This window comes from Equus caballus, chromosome 16 (assembly GCF_041296265.1).
Source record: "Equus caballus isolate H_3958 breed thoroughbred chromosome 16, TB-T2T, whole genome shotgun sequence".
NCBI lineage: Eukaryota > Metazoa > Chordata > Mammalia > Perissodactyla > Equidae > Equus > Equus caballus.
In genome coordinates this window covers 78,581,568-78,600,791 of record NC_091699.1, presented here as the reverse complement: position 1 = coordinate 78,600,791, position 19,224 = coordinate 78,581,568, and the positions used below count along the sequence as shown (strand labels likewise).

Here is a 19,224-nt window from a genome sequence, read left to right as displayed (position 1 = left end):
GAAGGTACAAGGATAATGGCAGTAGAAAATTACTAAAAGGAAGAATTCCAGAATTCCTAAAAAGAAGGCTAGACAGGAAAAAAAAAATGCAAGTAGTCTTGAAATGATTTCTACAGAACCAGACAAGGCAACAGCTTCTGAAGCTCAGAGAGGCAAACTGCCACTTGAGAAAATAAAGCCAATTATAATAAATCTTTCAGAGGAAAAAGAAACACCCACTGGCTATGTTTTTGATCACTATAAAGAACATAAAATTTCAGTCACATAGGAACCAAAATAAATGGACATTTTTTAGGCCACACAAACACCTTGGAAATGGGACTCATAAAGCAGGCCTCTCTAAGGCAGGCTCTGTAATAAACAGACCGTTACCCAACAACACACAGGAGGCACACCACACGTAATGGCATTCCAGGCCAGCTCTTTCCTGGTCCAGCTCTCAGGCCGCTATCTGCCTGTGTAACCCTTATTAACCCCAGGTTTTGGTAACTTGCTCCACAGATGTCACTAACGACTGTTGTCTATTTCACCCGATGCTTCATCTCTAACTAAACTCTATTCCTTCTGTAGTCTTTGTAATCTGCTGGTTTGAACACCTCAATTTATTAACGTGATCAACTAGTTTCCAATAAATGCACTTGGTGTCCTTCACTGGTTAGGAGGGAATTATTATTACATAAAGTCTGAAAGATCTCTGGGGCTCCCAGCTGCCGTAGGTTTAGTCTGAGGCGGTGTAATGGCATGGCCGTCCCGGGCCTGATACAAGCTGGAGATAGCACTGCGACCAACACCTGTCATCAGTTCTTCTACTTAGCAGAAAGCTGTCTTCTATTTAGGAGAAATTAACTTTTTGTGGACTGAAAAAGTTATGTACATGTGGCTGGGTCCCAGTTCAACAATCTCTCTTTCATCCTTTCCTCTTTGCACCTCAGTGTTCTCATCTACAAAAAAGAGTTATCAGCATTTGAGAATTTCAGCAAACTGATCCTTCCTCCCAAGTAAGAACTAGAAAATGAGGAAAATAGAATTTTTGTGTGAGGTGGATTTTTAGAGAGTTAAAATATAAAAGCAAAATCTAATAATTGTAGTGATTATTGAATCAGGCTTCCCACCAGAATCACCTGTGGAACTTTAAAAAAATTAGGAGCAAAGATTTTATCCTAAAGTAGTGCTGCACAATGGGACTTTCTGTGATGATGAAATGTTTCTAGAAGTGTGCTGTCCAATAGGGTAGCCACCAGCCACATGTGACTCTTAAGCATTCCCCTCTTCCAGTTCCATTGAGATATAATTGACATATAACATTGTCTTAGTTTAAGCACTTGAAACGTGACTAATGAGACTGAGAAACAGATTTTTAAATTTTATTTAATTTTAATTAATTAAAATTTAAATTTAAATAACCACATGTGGCTAGTGGCTATCAAATTGGACAGCATTGTTCTAGGCAAATTGTTCTTAGTGTTTGTTCCTCAAACCAGCAGCAGCAACATCACCAGGGAACTTATTAGAAATGCAAATTCTTGGGCTCCATCCCAGACCTACTGAATTGGCAGCACTGGGGATGGGGCTTCGCCAGTGGTGTACTGGTAAATGTTTAACAGCTGGCTCTTGGGGAGAGGGAAGCCCTGATTAGTAGCATTTGCCAACGTCCCTGGTGTAAAGACTCTCACCGTAGCTGATGTCAAGCTACCCACATAATATCACTGAACGTGAGATTGGAAGGAGATGTACACAATAGGGGCTCTGAGAGTCCATAAGCGATTTCCATAAGCAGCCCAATTGGAAAGTCTGAACCCAGAACAGATAAAGGTAAAGTCACCTTGAGGAGCCAGGTGGCCACCTCAGTCTCTTTGTTTGAGGTAGCCTGACTCAGACTATTAAAATCTGCTCACTCCTGAGCATGGACAAGCCTAAGCCTCGGCCCCTCAAAGTGGAGAGTCACATCCAGCCATTGCAAACCTTCCACCTCCTTGAGAAGATGAATGACATCACAGGCATAACCCACTCTATAGGCAGACCCAAGACACTGGCCCTCCTACCACAACTCCCACTTCTCTCTCCTACTTAAAAAGGGGAGAATTCTTTTACTATTAGGACAAACTAGAATCTGCTCCAATTAATTTTTACTTTAAGAAAATCTCGGGGCCAGCCCCGTGGCCGAGTGGTTAAGTTCATGCACTCCGCTTTGGCAGCCCAGGGTTTCACCAGTTTGGACCCTGGGCATGGACCTGGCACTGCTCATCAGGCTGTGCTGAGGCGGCATCCCACATAGCAGAGCCAGAAGGACCTACAACTAGAACATACAACTATGTACCGGGGGGCTTCGGGGAGAAGAAGAGAAATAAATCAACAAAAAAGAAATGCAGCTGCATTGCTTTAAAAAAAAAAATGGAAAATCTCATAAATTTCATGAAATTTCTGAAGACCCTTTATAGTTGTTGACAACATATAGTAGTCAAAAAATACTGTTTGAATAAGCCACTAAGTCACTTCTAGGGCATGCCCTTCTTTGAAATAAATATGGCCTGCCTATCTCAACAGATTTGTGGTAAGAATCTAGTGATTTAACTATGCACATAAAATCATATCTGGAATATTCTAATTCCATGTTCAGGCCAAAGAGAAGCAAAATCATACATTCATTTGAAATGAGTACAGACTTTTCCTTATCTTAGAAATCTACGCTATGGAGAAGCACCCTGCTGAAATTTCTTTATATTCTGAATAAAGAAGAAAATAATAGAATTCAGAACAACTTGTCTAAAACCAGAAGGTCACTTATACATACAGCATCCAAGATAGAGTACAGAACAAATCCCTACATATCAGACAGACTCCCTGATTTCATTACAAACCAAAGCAGAGAGTTCCATTAAAATAACTGCATGCATTACCTAAATATTTCCATTGCAAAAGTTGTAGTTATGCCTACCAAATTCTATATTTTAATCTACTGAGTTTGGCCTAAATCCCAAATGAGACTACAGTGGAAAAACTAATGTATATTCTTGCCCTTATTATGCTCCTTAGCACAAAATATATTTACATTTACAAAGTATTTAGAGAAAATAGTTGGAAACTTTAGTTGCCAATTTATGGGCTCGAGATGGCTGGCAAAGGAGCATCTTTCAAAGAAAGAACTTTGCCACCGGTTCTGCTTCGGGGTATAACAGCGGCACCCCGAACCACCAACAGAAGGACACACACATCTGTAGGGACTTGGCTTTGATTCTGGGAGCTGTCTACAGTCTTGACAAACAGGATAATTTTTCCTGGTGCTAAACTAACAAGCCCAGACGGAGATCATTAAGACCATAATTTGACAAGTGGAGTTAACCAGCCTGAGTGATTTTATATTTCTCATAAATGCAAAAGCCACAGCAAATAAAAGTATTCCAAATCATACTTAATTCATATAGTGAAGGTTCTGATAAGCTATAATCAGAAGGCCTCCAGGGTGGTTGAAAACTGAGGTGAGATACGGAAAGCCATTAAGATGGCCTCAACCAATGACGGAGTTCCTGGGAACAGGTGAGAAGGTTGCCTGCGAACATGCTTGCATAGTCAGGGCACTGACCCACTCTCTTCATCAATGACACACACCTAATGGGGCCAAGGGAAACTTTAAAACAATTTTTTTCCAAAACCTGCTTTTTCCTAACCAGTAGTCACTTTCTAGCCCTCTTGAGTATACCACTAAAATTTCTCATCCGGGGTGCCGTGAACACACAAAGGTTACTCTTGTTCAAAATATGTAATCTCACAAACAAAAGGAGGCCAAATATATAACCAGAGATCATATGTTCATAAGCAACTGCTTATGCAAATTGTTGAATTACTGTATCTTAAAATGAGGTTGTGGGGAGGTGGAGGGTAGAGGGAAGGAAGGGAGTTAATTTAATTCTAAGCTATTTGAAGCCAGGGAAACAGGCCATGTGGAGTTAAGCTGGGGGGAGCAGTTGAGTTTGTTCACTTTTCCTAGATTCAAAAGAGAAAATTAATCTGAGTTACAAAAAGGGTAAAGTCGCTTTGATCGCCACAACCCCAAATCCTCAGGCGCAAAATTCAGTGAAAGATTGCAGACATCTTAAACTCGTGTAGGAATAGGTACTTAGCCAGGCCATCTTTAATATAAGAAGAACTCCAATTAATAATTTAAAAGAGCTATGGCCAGAAACAGAAACCCAAACAATTCAAGGGGTTAGCGGGAAAGAACGGTCAAGGTCAGCTGCGAAGCTGGGCATGTAGATTTACATCACACATTCACAAAAAGGTATTCTTACATGTGGATGCCAATGCACAGAACAATCAGATGAATTTATGAAGAACCCGTGCTGCTACCTCAGAAACTGGCGGGCTGCAAATGCTGGCGACCTCACAAACACACTTTCTGCAGACAGACGCAGGAAAACTGACTTCTTTAGAATAAGTCAAATTCATTATTCTGCTCACACATAGACCTACCACTATGAATCATGACAATCATTTTGGATTTTTTGAAGGTTTCCTATTTTTCTATTTTGAATTTTTTTAGAAGCCAGAGAAAAAGAGAAGTTGGTAGAAAATGCTGTTCGTCATGAGTGACAAAAGGTATTAGATACTGCTGCCATAGTTTCTTGCCAGAAAGATTTTCTTTTTGTTTTTTTCTGGAAATGTGTTATTTCACTTCAAAAAATGAAAGGGTTTGACAAGAGAATCTAGGAGGTGGCTGATACTGATGTGGCCCTCACTGCCACAAACAAAACAGAAAGCCCCTTTACAAAGATCAGAGAGGACAAATTTAAATGCCTATCACAAAGGTCTAAATTAAAATCTGGCCTAAACATGAAAGCAAAATATTTCAATCACTTTAAGAAAAAATTAGCATGTAAAACAAAGCTGGTTATTTGACTAGAAGCAGATACTACCCAACATAGCTGTACTCGTTTTCTAAGGCAGCTTAGCTTCCTTCAGGCATCAAAGTGATGCTCTCCAGGCGGTGGGCGCATGAGCCCTGAGTACAACTGTGAAACTGCATGCATGGAAAATAATTTCTTCAACTCAAGGAAAACCATCCCATGGTATGTCCAAAATGCCGTCAGAAACACACATTATATGAGGTTTTAGTCTATTATATTTGTGTTCTATTCTACCTTAAAGACATGATTGATGTTTATTTAATTTTCTGCTTAACTGATTCAGTCCAAATCTGAATCATGACAGGCTAAGCAAGGCCACTTAAGGATGTTCCCTGTCCTACCAGCAGGACCCTTAGTTTAATAACTACTGTATAATTGATATTTACCTAAGGGGTGGACTTTGGAATCACATAGTGCTTTCCCAGGTAAAAAACTTATTTTGAGATGTCCATGAGTCCAGATTTTCTTTGTGAATAATTCATGTTCCAGGGACTGATTTTCCTCCTTTTTCTATTATGCCTGCCTAGGACACAACAGTGAAGTGGCTTGTCAGACAGGTGTTATTCTGCATCCACTTTAATTTTTCAAACTGGATATAACCTTTAAATTTTAGTTAGAAGCACCTACCCAGCTTGTCATGCAGAAGGAACACTCTAAATTATTTAATATGCCTCAGCGTGGAGAATCAGCACATCTTCATTTAATATTAGATTCATTCTCATTATCCTCTACAGCTCAGAAAATTAGGGAGTGACTGCAGGAGCCTTTATTCCTGGGAGTAAATATGAGAGTCTGGTGGAAACACCAATGTAACTCAGTGGAATATGTGACAAACATGAAACAAAACCATCAATTTATATCTACACTTCAAGTCTTTAAGACATTTAAAGCTCTGGAAGTGATGGTACATCTAGGAATATGGAAGTGACCCTGGGCACTTTCTTTAATGAGCTGGGCAGCTCTGACAGCTTCCCTATCTCCGGCTGGGTGTCGGAGTCAGGCCTGTTACTTTTTGTTCTATTATGTTCAGGCTGCTTTAGTTGGTACTAGATCCTTTTAGATCTGCTGGTATGGGTTCCCTGCCACTCCACATGAGCCCTCCAACTATAAAGACAGAAGAGAGGAGCTAAGGATTCTGCCCCCCATCTTTAAATAACCAACTTTCCTCCTGAGAGAAGACCCCAAAACCCTAACACTCCTTGTGGAAGATAATGTTGTTCAGTTGACATTAGAAGGAAACCCCATGATCATTTTCTGGACGAAGGACTTTGTGTCCCAAGTAATATCTAGAGATCTTCTCAGTTGCTTTCTATCTCTCAAATCTCTCTCGTTTATTCATTAGCTAAAACACACACAGATGGGCATAACTCATAATGTTTTCTTTTTCCTTTCATTTTTTTCTGACTATCTTACCAATGTTTTTTTTATTTATCAACTTTATTGAAGTATAATTTATAGACAATAAAATGCACTCATTTAAAGTATGGAGTTCAATGAGTTTTGACAAATATATGCATCCTGGGTTACCATCAGCACAATCAAGATATTGAACTTTCCCATCACCACAAAAGCTTCCCTTGTGCCCCTCTGGAGTCAATTCCCAAGACCACAACCCCCAGGCAACCAGTGGCCTCATTGCTACCATATAGGTAAGTGCTGCTGATTCTAGAACTTCATGGAAACAGAATCATGAACTCTTTTGTTTGCGGCTTCTTTCACCTAGCATAATACTTTTGCTATTCATCCATATTGTTGTGTGTATTGATAGTTTGCTTCTTTTCATTGCCAAGCAGAATTACATTGCATGAGTAAACTACAAGTTCCACCTATTGATTGATACTTGACTTGTTGATTGATACTTGACTTGTTTCTAATTTTTGCTACGATGAAAACTGCTAAGAACATTTGTGCACATATGTTCTAGTACATAGATCTTCTAGTAGACATGCTTTCATTTCTCTTAGGTAACTAGAAGTGGAATTTCAAAGTCAATTAAAGTTTTCTTTTTTTTTAAATTAAAACAATAAAAATATATCATTGCATAACAGAGTTCAAATCACCTTATTTCCACTTGGACATTTAAAGGAAAGTGATGACACTATAGGACATTGAGCAGCCCACAACTGAAAAGGGCATGTGGACTTCCTACGGGCAAGCAAAGCACAACCCCCTTAAGGTCCGAGCTTTCCCTGAGCACAGGGAAGGGGCTCAGGACTTGCTCAAGGAGTGGCTGAAAGGGCAATAAAGAGGTGACAACTGGTCAGGCTCTAGGTGGGCCACCAAGGTGCACACCAGTGCAGATTCTGCAATTTGAAAGGTTGGGTTAAGAGCCATGCTCTGGGTGGGCCCAGGATCCACAAGTATCAGGCTATTCCAGCTTCACAAGAAATGCTATTCTGAAACTCAGCTATGAGTTGCTGAAAATAAGGCTAGAATGCAATGAAGTTCCTGACAAAAATTAATGTGGAAGAAATCATCAGCATTACAAAAAAAGAAGTTAAATCAGGATAATTTCCTTAATGTTCCTGTTGTGCTTTCTCATTTGATTATAATGGTTATCCATGACTTCAGCTCGATTAAATCAGCTGTTGTCAACTAAATGCATATCAAATGTAAATAATGTCTTAGCCTGTCTTCTTCCTCTGCAACTAACTCCCCTCATCCCAAAGGGAATTTTCCAGTTCAACATCAAAGACTGATTAAACATTTGGTGTAGGAGCTTAAAAAAAGACTGTGTAATTTTATTTTACATATACATGCTAGATAAAAAGTAAACAAATAAAAATTTCCTCTGAAAGTTTGGAGTCAAATCTGGTAAAAGGCAAAGAGAATGCGGAAACTAACTAACCACTCCAGAGTTCATCAACAGATTAAAGTCTGATGTCTCAAAATTTCATGATTAAGCTATGTGATCACAATCATCTTGTAAGTTGCCCACCGTTCTAACCAATCATCAATCCAAAGGTTACATTTTTATAGTTCTAAGTCTCCCTTTTCAGTTTAATGTTCAAGATAGAATCAAATTTAGAAAATATGACTTTATAGAGACGAAAAAATAAGGGAAACGTGTATTTTCCAAGGTATTTGGCCCAACTAAAACTACTGTTTTTTGCATTCTACAGCTTATTATGGAGATGTAAGTAGTGTTTCCTTATTGCATGAACAAGGTGGTCAAAGGAGTAGATTTTCCCATCGCCACTTTAACCGGTAAATCACTATGAGGTCTACCATCTTGAAACCTCCATGACAAAAGACAAAGGGAGACCTGAGGAGGGCACCAGCTTGAGTCTCCTGGTAGCAGCTGGAACCTGTGGTCAGGGCTAGCTTAGGAGTAATTTGGCTACTACAGTTAACAAAAATTAGCATGGAGACACACAAAGACTCTCTGCCTTTTGAAGGTCCAATTCACTTGACATGTTTGTCTGCTTCTTGCAAATCTATTGCTGCTACCCACCACTTCCAATCCCAATCACTTCGGGGGAAATGAAAAGGGTGCTGCAATAGAAAGCAGGAGCTTTAGAGTCCTTGAGCAAATTACTTCATGTCTTTGGCGTCTCATCTTTGAAATGAGTAACAAGTACTTTTCCCAGGTGAAACCCAGAGGCTGGGCCCAGACTTCTTGATCCTAGACCATCCACTCAATATCCTGTCCTGGGGCTTCCTCTCTATAGATAGCAAGGCTCTGCCCTCCAGCAGAGCACAAGCCATCCATATCATGTGCAACTCGGTGGCCTAACTCTCAGTTTTATATTCTTAGAAACAAAGGCCCATGGGCCTTTCTATGCTTTCAAATTTTACCTTTGGAGAACAACAAATTACATATTAAAGAAATACCTAAAAAGAGTCTAAGATGCAAATCAATTCTGATATAAAGATTTGTTTGTCAATAACACCTGTTACTAGATAGCTTCTACAACACCATTTCAAAAGTTGGCAGATGCCAACCTAAAGAGCTTTGGCTGCTAGTTTCCTTATAGCTGAAGGAGGCAGCACAAGCTCTAACAGCTCTATTAGGAAGACATCAAATGCAAATTTGGGCTAAGATGACCAGCCAATCCATGTTCCACTGCTTTCATTCTTAGTTTGGAAAGAGAACTCAACTACTGCCAAAAAAGAGTTGTCATACCATTGTGCAGCCTTGAAGATGCCCCTTGAAGACCTCCAACTACAAAGAGTGTAATTGGCCAAGGGCCCCAGCTGTCCATCCCTGAATTCTCTCGGAGGCTCCTACACCGCCCCACGGGCCACTGCAGGAGTGTATCAGGGATGCTAAAGCAGGCCTCTGATGGGTGACTTTGCTTAAGGACTTTCTGATGTCTTGGCTGATCCCCCGAACCTTCTCTCTTCTCACTTGGAATAAGACTTGAAACGTGGTCTGATGGTTCTCTCAGCCTTTTCCAGCTCCTTTCCTAGTTCCTTTCAGGCAGACATTCCCCAATGATATCCTTGTGCTTTTAGTCTCAACTTGGCAACTGCTTCTCAGAGGTCCAGACTAACATATTATTCATTCATTTATTCATCCACTCATTCATCCAATAAATATTTATTGAGTGCCTACAACATTCCTGGTACTTTGTCCTAGGTACTGGGGAGAGTGGTACAAGACTGAGAAGGCCCCTACATCCTTACTCTTCCCCTCAGGGTCATAAACTGCTTCCCTTTCTTTGGCTCTTACTGTGTGCTGGGCACTGAGCTAAAAGCACATCACATGCCTAGTCTCATTTGCTTTTCACAACAACCATTAAAGGAGGTATTATTCTTGTTTCATGGATAAGGAAACTGAGAGCTAGAGAGATTAAGCTGCCCGGGGCTTCCTGATAGAACTAGCTTTTATACTTCAAAACTCATGTTTTTAACCATTAGGCTATGATGTATCTTTCCCACTTTTTTTCTGGCAATGATTGCACATCCATAGCGTTGGTTTTCCAAAGTCCGACTTCATTTCTTTACTTTAAATTTATGAGGGTGTGAGGGATCAGAATTTGCCACCCTAAAATGCATCTCTTTGGCTTGATTATTTTTAAGAACAAAAGACTCAGAAAGAAACTTTGACCTTCCCCCTAACTGCCTAAAAGAATTTAAGATAGAAGGCCTGTTCCAGGAAGGAGCTGTCCCATAGAGAACTATAGTATAATACGAACTAGGTGCGATAGACAGGGAGGAACCTGGCAAGGCCCATTTGATGAAAGTCCTTCCCATGTCACACTGTCTCTGCAAAACATGGCAAACATTTATTTACCAAATATTTGCTTTTCCATCTCTATGTGAATTGTCTTCCTTCCCTTTGAATTCCAAAACCACTACCCCCAACATCCTCCTTTGTCTTCAGCTGAAGATGGTTTTAAGGTGGTAGCTTCAGCCATTTTGGTGAGCCACTAGTTTTCCCGGGTTCCTCCCAAATATACACGTTATTAAACTTTGTTTGATTTTCTCCTGTTATTTCATTTCATGCCAATTTAATTCTTAGACCAGCCAGAAGAAACTAAAGGGGTCTTCCTTTACTAAAGAGAAATAGTTCTGTTCTAGAAATAGAAACTAAATAGTTCTTCCTCCCCTACAAGGGCCAGGGAAACCATTCATAGAAGGAAATAATACTTCAGAGCATTCACAGTCCAACACTGTTCCAAAGACAGGTTAATGACAATATTGTTTAATTGATGCAGAAGAAGAGGTCCCTCACCTGGTGAGCATTTCCAGCTCACCTTCACTAACACAAAGAAGAGAGAAGAGGACAAACCCCATGGCTTCTCTGCTTTTCACCCTGGTCACAGCCCAGCTCTGGCAAAGACGGAAGGTGGTCACATACATCCAAGGCTTCTCTCAGAGGTCAGCCACACCAACCCATGTGTTAGCTAACAGCACCCTTCTGAATACTGACGCCAACTCATACCATGATCTCCAAGATCAGCTATGGTGTCCTCTCCACTTGAGTCAAGTGTGCTGAGGTCCAGGGAAGAAACAGGCTGAGACTCAGGCAGGTTCTCTGAAGTTGGGTCATCAAATTCCTTGTGAAAGGTAATGAACAATTCATGAGAAGCTGATAGAAGGAAATAGCATTACCACAAATGAAACAATATTCTTGTTTAGAAGACTATTTAGAAACAAAAGCCTACCTAATCCTCTCCCTTAAACATGATAACATTTTCAAATTTCAGGAAGGCAGCTGGGGATATGAGAAACAGCCTTGAATCAACTTGACAGGTGACCTTGGGCAAAGGATTTAACCTCCCATGGCCTCAGATTCAGGGCCAGGACTAGGATGAGGCAGGTGGAATGCCCAGGGTGCACAATTGAAGAAGGTTCTCACTTTCAGGCTCAGGCAAGAGCAGGATCGACTGGCAGGTGAGAACGAATACCTCCTTCAGTTTTGTACCCTGGGTATCATACTTATTCATCCTAGTCCAGCCCTGCTCAGTTGCCTTATCTCAAAACTAGAGGCAGTGGCCGGCCCGGTGGCACAGCGGTTAAGTTCGCACTTTCTGCTTCTTGGCAGCCCGGGGTTCACCGTTCAGATCCCGGGTGCGGACAGGGCACCACTTGGCAAAAGCCATGCTGTGGCAGGCATCTCACGTATAAAGTAGAGGAAGATGGCCATGGATGTTAGCTCAGGGCCAGTCTTCCTCAGCAAAAAGAGGAAGATTGGCAGTAGTTAGCTCAGGGCTAATCTTCCTCAAAAGAAAAAAAAACAAAACAAAACTAGAGGAATTGGCTTGGATGACTTCCGAGTTCTCTTCTAGCTTTAAAAGTTCTGTGATTCTATGAATTCCAATTTGCTAAAAGAAAGGGATCTAAGAGGCCACATGAAAGAATTCACACTTCAAAAAAATAAGAGGTAAACTTCTCAAATATATCAATAGGTATTTCAATAAGTCATTTAGCCTTTTTTTCAGTTTGTGTGTGTGTGTTTGCAACCTAGAGCTAAAGCTGAGTTGACCGATTTTCCTTGATAAATAGCTTTCACGGAGAACTGCTACAAGAATGTCTTCTTATTAAAAATAGAAAGGAAACTTCAAACTAACATTAAATAAGTAAAACAAAGCCATACTACACTGTGGTGCGGCATTCATGAAAACACAGTCACAACATATTTTTAAGAAGTCCACTTTTTGCACTGTATAATAATTGTTGCAGGGATGAAATTGGTTCCAAGTTTCAAAGGGTCACTGACAGCACACAGACAACTTTAAGAACAGAGAACAGAGACTGTGTGATGTGTGTTTTTACATGGACTTCAGAAAATAGTTGAAAATAACTATTTGGGCTCTCAACTGACTTTGATTTGCTGAGGTTCTCTCTGAAGAGAACAGATAGAATTGTTATAATTGCTTCTCTTAGAAAGAGAAGGACTTGATCTAATCTTTGATCTCCATTACCATTTCATGTGTGGAGACCTGATCTGCTATGCACTTTTCACAGAAACCCAATTTTGGCATCATCACAACTATATACCCACAGGATAAAAGAAAGACTGGGCTTCTCATGTGTCTTATGTATCTAGTTGTTTTTAAGCTACGATCCTTTAAAGAAACAGTGCCTAGCATGATTCCACATTCAACTATGCTTCAAGATTTCCAAGCCCAAATCCAGCCAAGCAGAAAATCCCTGCCAAAATAAAAGACCCTGTCAGTCAGGGTCTGAAAAAAAAAACAAGCCACTCTCCTAAATGCCTCAGAGAATTTCTGTAACATGTTTAAGAGGTAACATAGCCAGCCCATTCTCTCCCCTAACTCTGATTCCATCTCCTACAATTGATTTTGAAAAATAAAATGTTTTTCTTCAGCTGGCAAGAGAGAGGGAAGAAGGAATAGAGAACAGAGCCCCAGTGAGATCAGGAAGAAATGAAATCATAAACATCTGCATATGGGCACAGACACGAACATTTTCCTCCTCCTTCCTTTTCTCCTTCTTTATCATGTTTTTCTTTAGTCTCTTGCATATGATTAATCCAATTTCCTTCTTATATTTTATTTCATCTTTTTCAGCTCAATGATGCCTTTCTCTGAGATATTTAAAACCCTTCATTCTCTCTGCAAAGTGTTCAGCTTCCTGTTTTCTCCCTCCTTTGTTCTGTGAATATCACTAACCCTGCCTCACTCTTGTGTCTGCGAATATGATTAAATCTGCCTCTGCTCTGCCTGGGCTCCTCTCTTCATCCTCCTCCCGGGGTGAACAAGAAAGCCTTCCCTCAGGTTGCTCCTCCTTTCCTTCCGTTCGCATTAAGTGTCCTTTTTCCTAGAGCGATTATAAGGAGGTCTGTCCATCATGGCTTTTCCTGGTCTTCCTTCGTCTGAAGATGAACAGCTGCTTTCAAGAGGCCCAGTTTCTGTCCATTATTAATCAGTGCGGTCCCGGACCAGCAGCAGCAGAATCATCAGGGAGCTTGTGAGAAATGCAGGGTCCCAGGCCCCACCCAGAACAACCAAATCAGAATCTGCATTTCAACAAGACCAACCGTGATTCAGGTGCATTTTGAAATTTGAGACACGTTGCTATAAGCCAGAAGAATTTAGAGGAGGGCCAGTGGTTTGTGGATCTGAGAGATCAAAGGTTTTCCTGAAGAGGAGGTGACATTTCAAAGACAGAAGGTGGGATGCCAATGATGGGTCAGAAGGAAATGGCTGATATAATTGCACAAAAGAGGGCAAGAGACCTGGGGATGCTGAGCCACTCCATCTACAGGATGGAACCAGCTAGAAGAGGATGTTATCTTCAAGAGCCAAGTACCTGAATGGAGCATTTCCTGCTCCTATCAATATGCAGACTTAGGAAACATGCTTCCGGTAAGCTCAGGGTCAAAGATGTTGGTGATACTGAATCTTAGAAGATCAAAGAATGAAACAATATCTCTGGCCAAGACAGCATCAGGCACTACCCCCCCAGCTCCCGCTGCTCCTTGCTGATGGAAAAGGGATGGAATTGGGAAGTAGGGAGACGCCGTAGAAGTTATGAGTTGGCACTTGGTAAAATCTTTGTGAAATCCTCACTTTCTTCACCTGAGTTGGGCCAAGATATGGACTATCGTCTGGCTCCCATGTTCTATGGGATAATATAGCTAATAAAACCTGCTGAGATTCTGCCTGCCATATGGTCTCAGTCTTAAATTACTTCAGGATCCCCCCATGGACTCTGGTTTATAGGAGGGACAGGACCTTACACAGTGTAGTTGTTCAATGCTGATAATAATCACATCAGAAATGAAAAGAACACAAAAATGATTATTTTGAAGGGTCAATGAAGAAAGGCAAAAAAGTTAAGTAAGACATTAAAACGTAAGATCATACTTGAAGCTATTTTTATTTGCCATATGGTAACTTCAAGAATAAAGACAGTTATTTAGGTTTTATAAAACAAATACTACATCTGTACTTGTCAATTTCCAATCTCTGGGGGTAAAATCTTTGAGAAGCAGGGGTCCCTGAGCATTCCAGAAAGAAATTCTTAGTTTCCATCAGCTGATTGGATGAGCAGTTTACACATATTGACAAGCAGAATTCTTATCCTCATGCCAGACTCCTTACGAGGATCTGTGGGAACTCGCCGTTCTCAGTTCTCAGGGGAAGAAAGCCAACAGACCCAGGGAAAATGACCCACCTCCACAAGCTATCATTTCAGGGCCTAGAAAGTATCTAGAGAGCTGAAGAAAGGCGCTCAGTGTTAGAAGGGGGATTGGGTAGCATCAAGACCCTTCCCCAAGCAGGGATCCAACACTGCCACTGACCCCAGGCCCTTTCAGCCAGCAATTTCTCCATACATCAGGCTCCGTGAACAGGACCAATGCCATCTGCCACATCTCTGGAGCCCGCAACAGATCTCACAGCTGGCTTCACCTAATGGAGTGGGAGATGGGTGGAGAAAGGGGGGTGGGATGAGCACTTATTGCCTGCATCCCCACATGGTCTGCTAAAGTGTCCAACAGAGGGAGACTCTTAAGGTCAGAGAAGGCTGGCTCCCTGTCTGGTCCAACTTTGGGTTTTCAGAACTCTAAAGCACTCACAACCACTAAATAATTGAGAAAGGTGGATTACCTCCCAGAAGGAGGCAGAAAACAAGTGTTCCAGGCTCAGCCTGGCTGAGAGCGAGCTCTTGTAGGGCTCCTGCAGGCCCCAGGGTTTGGAGCCCTCTGCTTCCTGAGCTCCAGCAGAATGAGCATCCACAGCCTCAGGGGGCTTGGTTCTTCCTGCTAAAGTAAAGAACCTCCCTCAGATGCAGGGATCTCCAACGAATGAACAAGCAGAATTTGAGACAGTGATTTCTCCATAAAAATGACTCCTTCCCAAGTGGTTTTACGAACATCTAGGAGGCCATGTTGATGTCTGTTGTCCAAACATGACCCTGAAGAAAGACTAAGCATCAGAGCCTACATCAAGGCCTCTGAAGATATTTTTAACCATTAGAGAAAATGGTATTTGCTCTTCACGGGCTTGGGATGCAGAGGACATGAACTTGGGGTCCATTTCATGTGAATCTGCGACCCTATTTATTACTAGACATCTATGGTAATTCTTCAAAGTTTAAAGGGGTTGTAAACACAATGCACAATGATATGGATGGGAGACAGAAAATTAAAAGCGAAAGAATAAAAAACAAGAGAGAAAGAGAACAGTTGACTAAAGAAGAAAAGCCACAATAGCATGGCCGAAATTCAGAATTAGGCAGACATACCTCTATTATGCACAGTCATAATTTTTACTCATCAACTGTTTATTCAGTGCTGATTGTTATCTCGTTCATAGCAGGCACTCAATATTTGTTGGATGAATCACTTGATCTGTCTTCTCTAAGTACAGCTGCTGTGAATAAGTGTAGTCACTGCCCATTGGCCTACACTCTAAAATGAACCCCAGTACATCCTTCCTGGAATTGGGCCAAGTTGGTCTGGATGCTTTTTTTTTCCTACCTTGTTCCTTACCCTACCCAACTGGCCCCATGAATTTGAAGAATCTGAAGCAAGAAAAGGTTTCATGTAAAATTCAAAATAAGAGAGTACTTGGGGGCCGGCCTGTGGCCAAGTAGTTAAGTTCACACGCTCCACTGCGGCAGCCCAGGGTTTCACTGGTTTGGATCCTGGGCATGGATGTGGCACCACTGGTCAGGCCACGTTGAGGCGGCATCCCGCGTGCCACAGCTAGAAGGACCCACAACTAGGGTATACAACTATGTGCTGGGGGTATTTGGGAAGAAAAAACAGTCAGAAAAAAAGGTTTTATGTAAAATTCAAAATAAGAGAGTACTTACATGGAGCACGTCAACAGTTAGCTGCTGAAAGTTCCGAGATCTCAATTCTTGCATTCGTTTGTTATTTTCCTCATATTTTTCTTCCACAAGTTTTCTGCAAATTTAAAATGAACATAGAAAAATAGCTGAAATTTGCTAAAACCACATCTACATTATACAAGTAAGTGTGATTCCTGTTTCAACAGGCAAACTGGGTTGTTAGGAAGCTAGGCCAATGGGTCTCTCCCTCATCACGATGTGCACAGTGTGGCATCTACTTGATTCTCTTTTAAAGCACACATAAGAATGTTCTGGCTTCTTATTCAGCCTTAGAACTCCTAAAAGCAGCAGCGGAAGACAGTACCAATCCCTGTGCGTTCTCTGACTGCGGTGACAGGGCTGTGGGTCCCCAATGCCCAGCACAAGGCCTAACACATACTAATAAGTCAACAACTGCTTTCAGGATGAACAAACCCATAAACGTGGAAAATAGAGCTACATTTCAAAGAATTTATGGAAAAGAATATGAGACTCACTAGGGAGGGGAACTTTTCTCAGACATATTTCCTTTGGACGATTGAATTTAATAGACCTGCTACTAAACTGGAAGAAAGATTTCAGTTCTTGTGATTACTTGCATGCTAATTTATACTTAGATTTTTTTGAAAAGTCATTGAACATCCCTGGAGTCAAATTTTCGCGTATATAAAATGGGTACATTATAACCCTTCTAACAATACAGCCATTTTCTAGGTAAAACGCATGACCACTCTCAAATCCTAGAAATAACGATCAAAAACAATTCCAATGTAAGTCATTCATAAAATCAAGATGAAACTTTATTTAAAAGCCATTGCCTTTAAATAAAAAAAATATTAAATGTCACGTGAAGGATCTGTGACCTTCTCTGGTATATAAAAAAAGTTTTAATCTGAAAAGCAATTTGTAATGTGCATGTAAGTAATTAGTCTTTTTAATCTATTCCTGTCAGAGATTTAATTTTCCGTTTACCCTCAACCAATGACATGAATCATAGTACTTGGAAATATTGCCATTTCTGAGGTTAGAAATAGGTTTGGGACTGTGAGCTGATGCAATGGCTCAAACAATCTAAATGAATACATTTTCTCAGTAAAACCCACACTCAGTGGTTTAGTAGTTTGCAGAAACCAACTTGTACTGGCTCCCAAGAGCAGACTATGGACATATCTTCCCAAATGAACAATGATATTGATGAGGATTTTTAGGCTGCTTAATTTTAAAACAGTTTATGATGAGGATTTTTTGGCTGGTTACTTTTAAAACTACAGATAAGAAGCAGGCTCCAAGGAGTGGAATTTGTTTGCCCTTTGATCAGAGACAATTGCATTTGTAAAGGAAATCTCCATGCCTCCCTCTCTGGAATTTGTTTGCCCCTTGTTGGGAAAACATTTACATTTCTAAGGGAAACCTCTATCTGTGAAGATGCCTCCCTCTCTGAGCCAGGAGGAAGGGGGGATGGCCTTATCTCTGGAAACTGTCTGGCAACCTCATGTAACTGACCCTCCCCCCGACAAATCCTCCTTTTATCTTTAGCCGAGGATAAAATTCAAGCGGTGACTTCTGCCATTTACTCAATCCGGTTTGATTCTTATCTAAAAGTTGTGGGACCGCCAAATGGCCAAACCAAACGGGCACTAATAAAGAGATAACTCACATACCTATGCCTTAAATTTGGCCCTAACCCTCAGTTCGGGGCAGCAGCAGAAGCTCTGACTGCCCATGGGTCCTGTCCCCATGCTACTCTATCCCTATTCTCTAAATAAAAGAGCACTACTGCCAGATCTTGAGAGTCTAAGAAATCTTTCTTTCGACTCCTCGGCTCACCGACCCCGCATCAATATCACCTTGGTAGTTAGAAATTGGCCAATCCTGGGAGTATATACATCACAGAAATCAGCAAAGAAATCAGCAGTCACCCCAGCCCTCTTACTTGCCCAAAGGTGGTTGTTGAACATTTACCAGCACACCACTGCCCAGGATGCACTTTGACGGAAATCTTTTGCCACATTTACAAAAGAAAGCGGGTGTTCAGGGAAAACCGTCTCACAGAGTCTTACTCAGTTCATCATGATCTTCATTGTAAGCACAAGGACACCCCTACACCATTTTTCAGATACGTGAACAAGGTCACAAAATGAACAGATTTGAGTTTCAGGTCTGTTCTGTCTCTTTAGCCCTTCGTTGGGGCTTCTAAGCTACCAAAAAGTTGGCAGGAGAAGAAAGAAGAAAAAATTTAGGAAATTGGATAACCTACCAACTGAAAAATCAGACTTTGAGAAACTGGGATTGTAGCGCTCTCTGGAATTCCCCTTTCTTGTGGAAATGCTCTAATTACTAATGCTGCCTCCCACCAGCAGTGGCGCCTGGGGCATAGACTTTTCAAAGGGCTTCCCTTGACTGAACAGAGTTCTGTTTCCAATCTGCTTTCTAAGGCCAACAATTTCCTGCCACTACATTCTTCCCCCTAGAGATGAGTTAGGTCTCCTGGCAGAGGGGCTACAGCAAACATCTGGGGAGTGAGGATCGGGCAGTGAAGCCGCCGTCTCACCCTCTCACTGGAGTCTGTACAGAAGGTGTTCCCAACAAAGAGGCTTCGTTTGGAGGCTGACTTTATGTTTTCATCACTAATAACCTCACTGATATTCAATTTTTCTTTTCACACAAGACTGAAAGCCTGATATTAATAGTGCCTGGCATCCCATAACCATCTATGGCTCAACAACCATCTTTTGGGGGAACGAGTGAATGAGTAAACAGATAAATATATAATGAGTATGTGCATGTTGATTTCCTGTTTTGGTTTTTGCTTGTCTTCAGTAAATTCCTTCAGAGCCGCCCCCCGAAGCGGCCCAGGGCCCAGGGTGCCCTAAGGAAATACAGCTTACTTCAGCCTCCTGGCCTTCTCATCAGCTGCCTGGAGCTTCCTCAGCCTCATCCTTTCTCTCGGTGTCATTTTCTGCACTTCTGACAGCGCCCTCAGAGTCTGCAGGTGGATCTTTTTTTGCCTATAGATATAAAGATTCCCCACATGCAACCCACCCCAAATAAGGTCAGAAAAATTAAACAA

The 19,224-nt window shown here is 41.3% G+C and overlaps 1 protein-coding gene across 9 annotated transcripts in view; it reads right to left on the bottom strand.

Annotated features, from left to right (window-relative positions):
* NEK11 (NIMA related kinase 11) overlaps positions 1-19,224 on the bottom strand; it is a 248,985-nt gene that overhangs the window by 119,796 nt on the left and 109,965 nt on the right. For 8 of the 9 annotated variants that reach the window (XM_014731862.3, XM_014731863.3, XM_070238149.1 and 5 more), the window contains 3 exons: positions 19,043-19,162; positions 16,137-16,230; positions 10,792-10,906 (listed from right to left, as the gene is read on the bottom strand). In XM_014731862.3, the coding sequence (XP_014587348.2) occupies positions 10,792-10,906; positions 16,137-16,230; positions 19,043-19,162 (329 nt within the window). The remainder of the gene's footprint in view (positions 1-10,791; positions 10,907-16,136; positions 16,231-19,042; positions 19,163-19,224) is intronic. The other variant, XM_070238148.1, reaches the window with a different exon arrangement.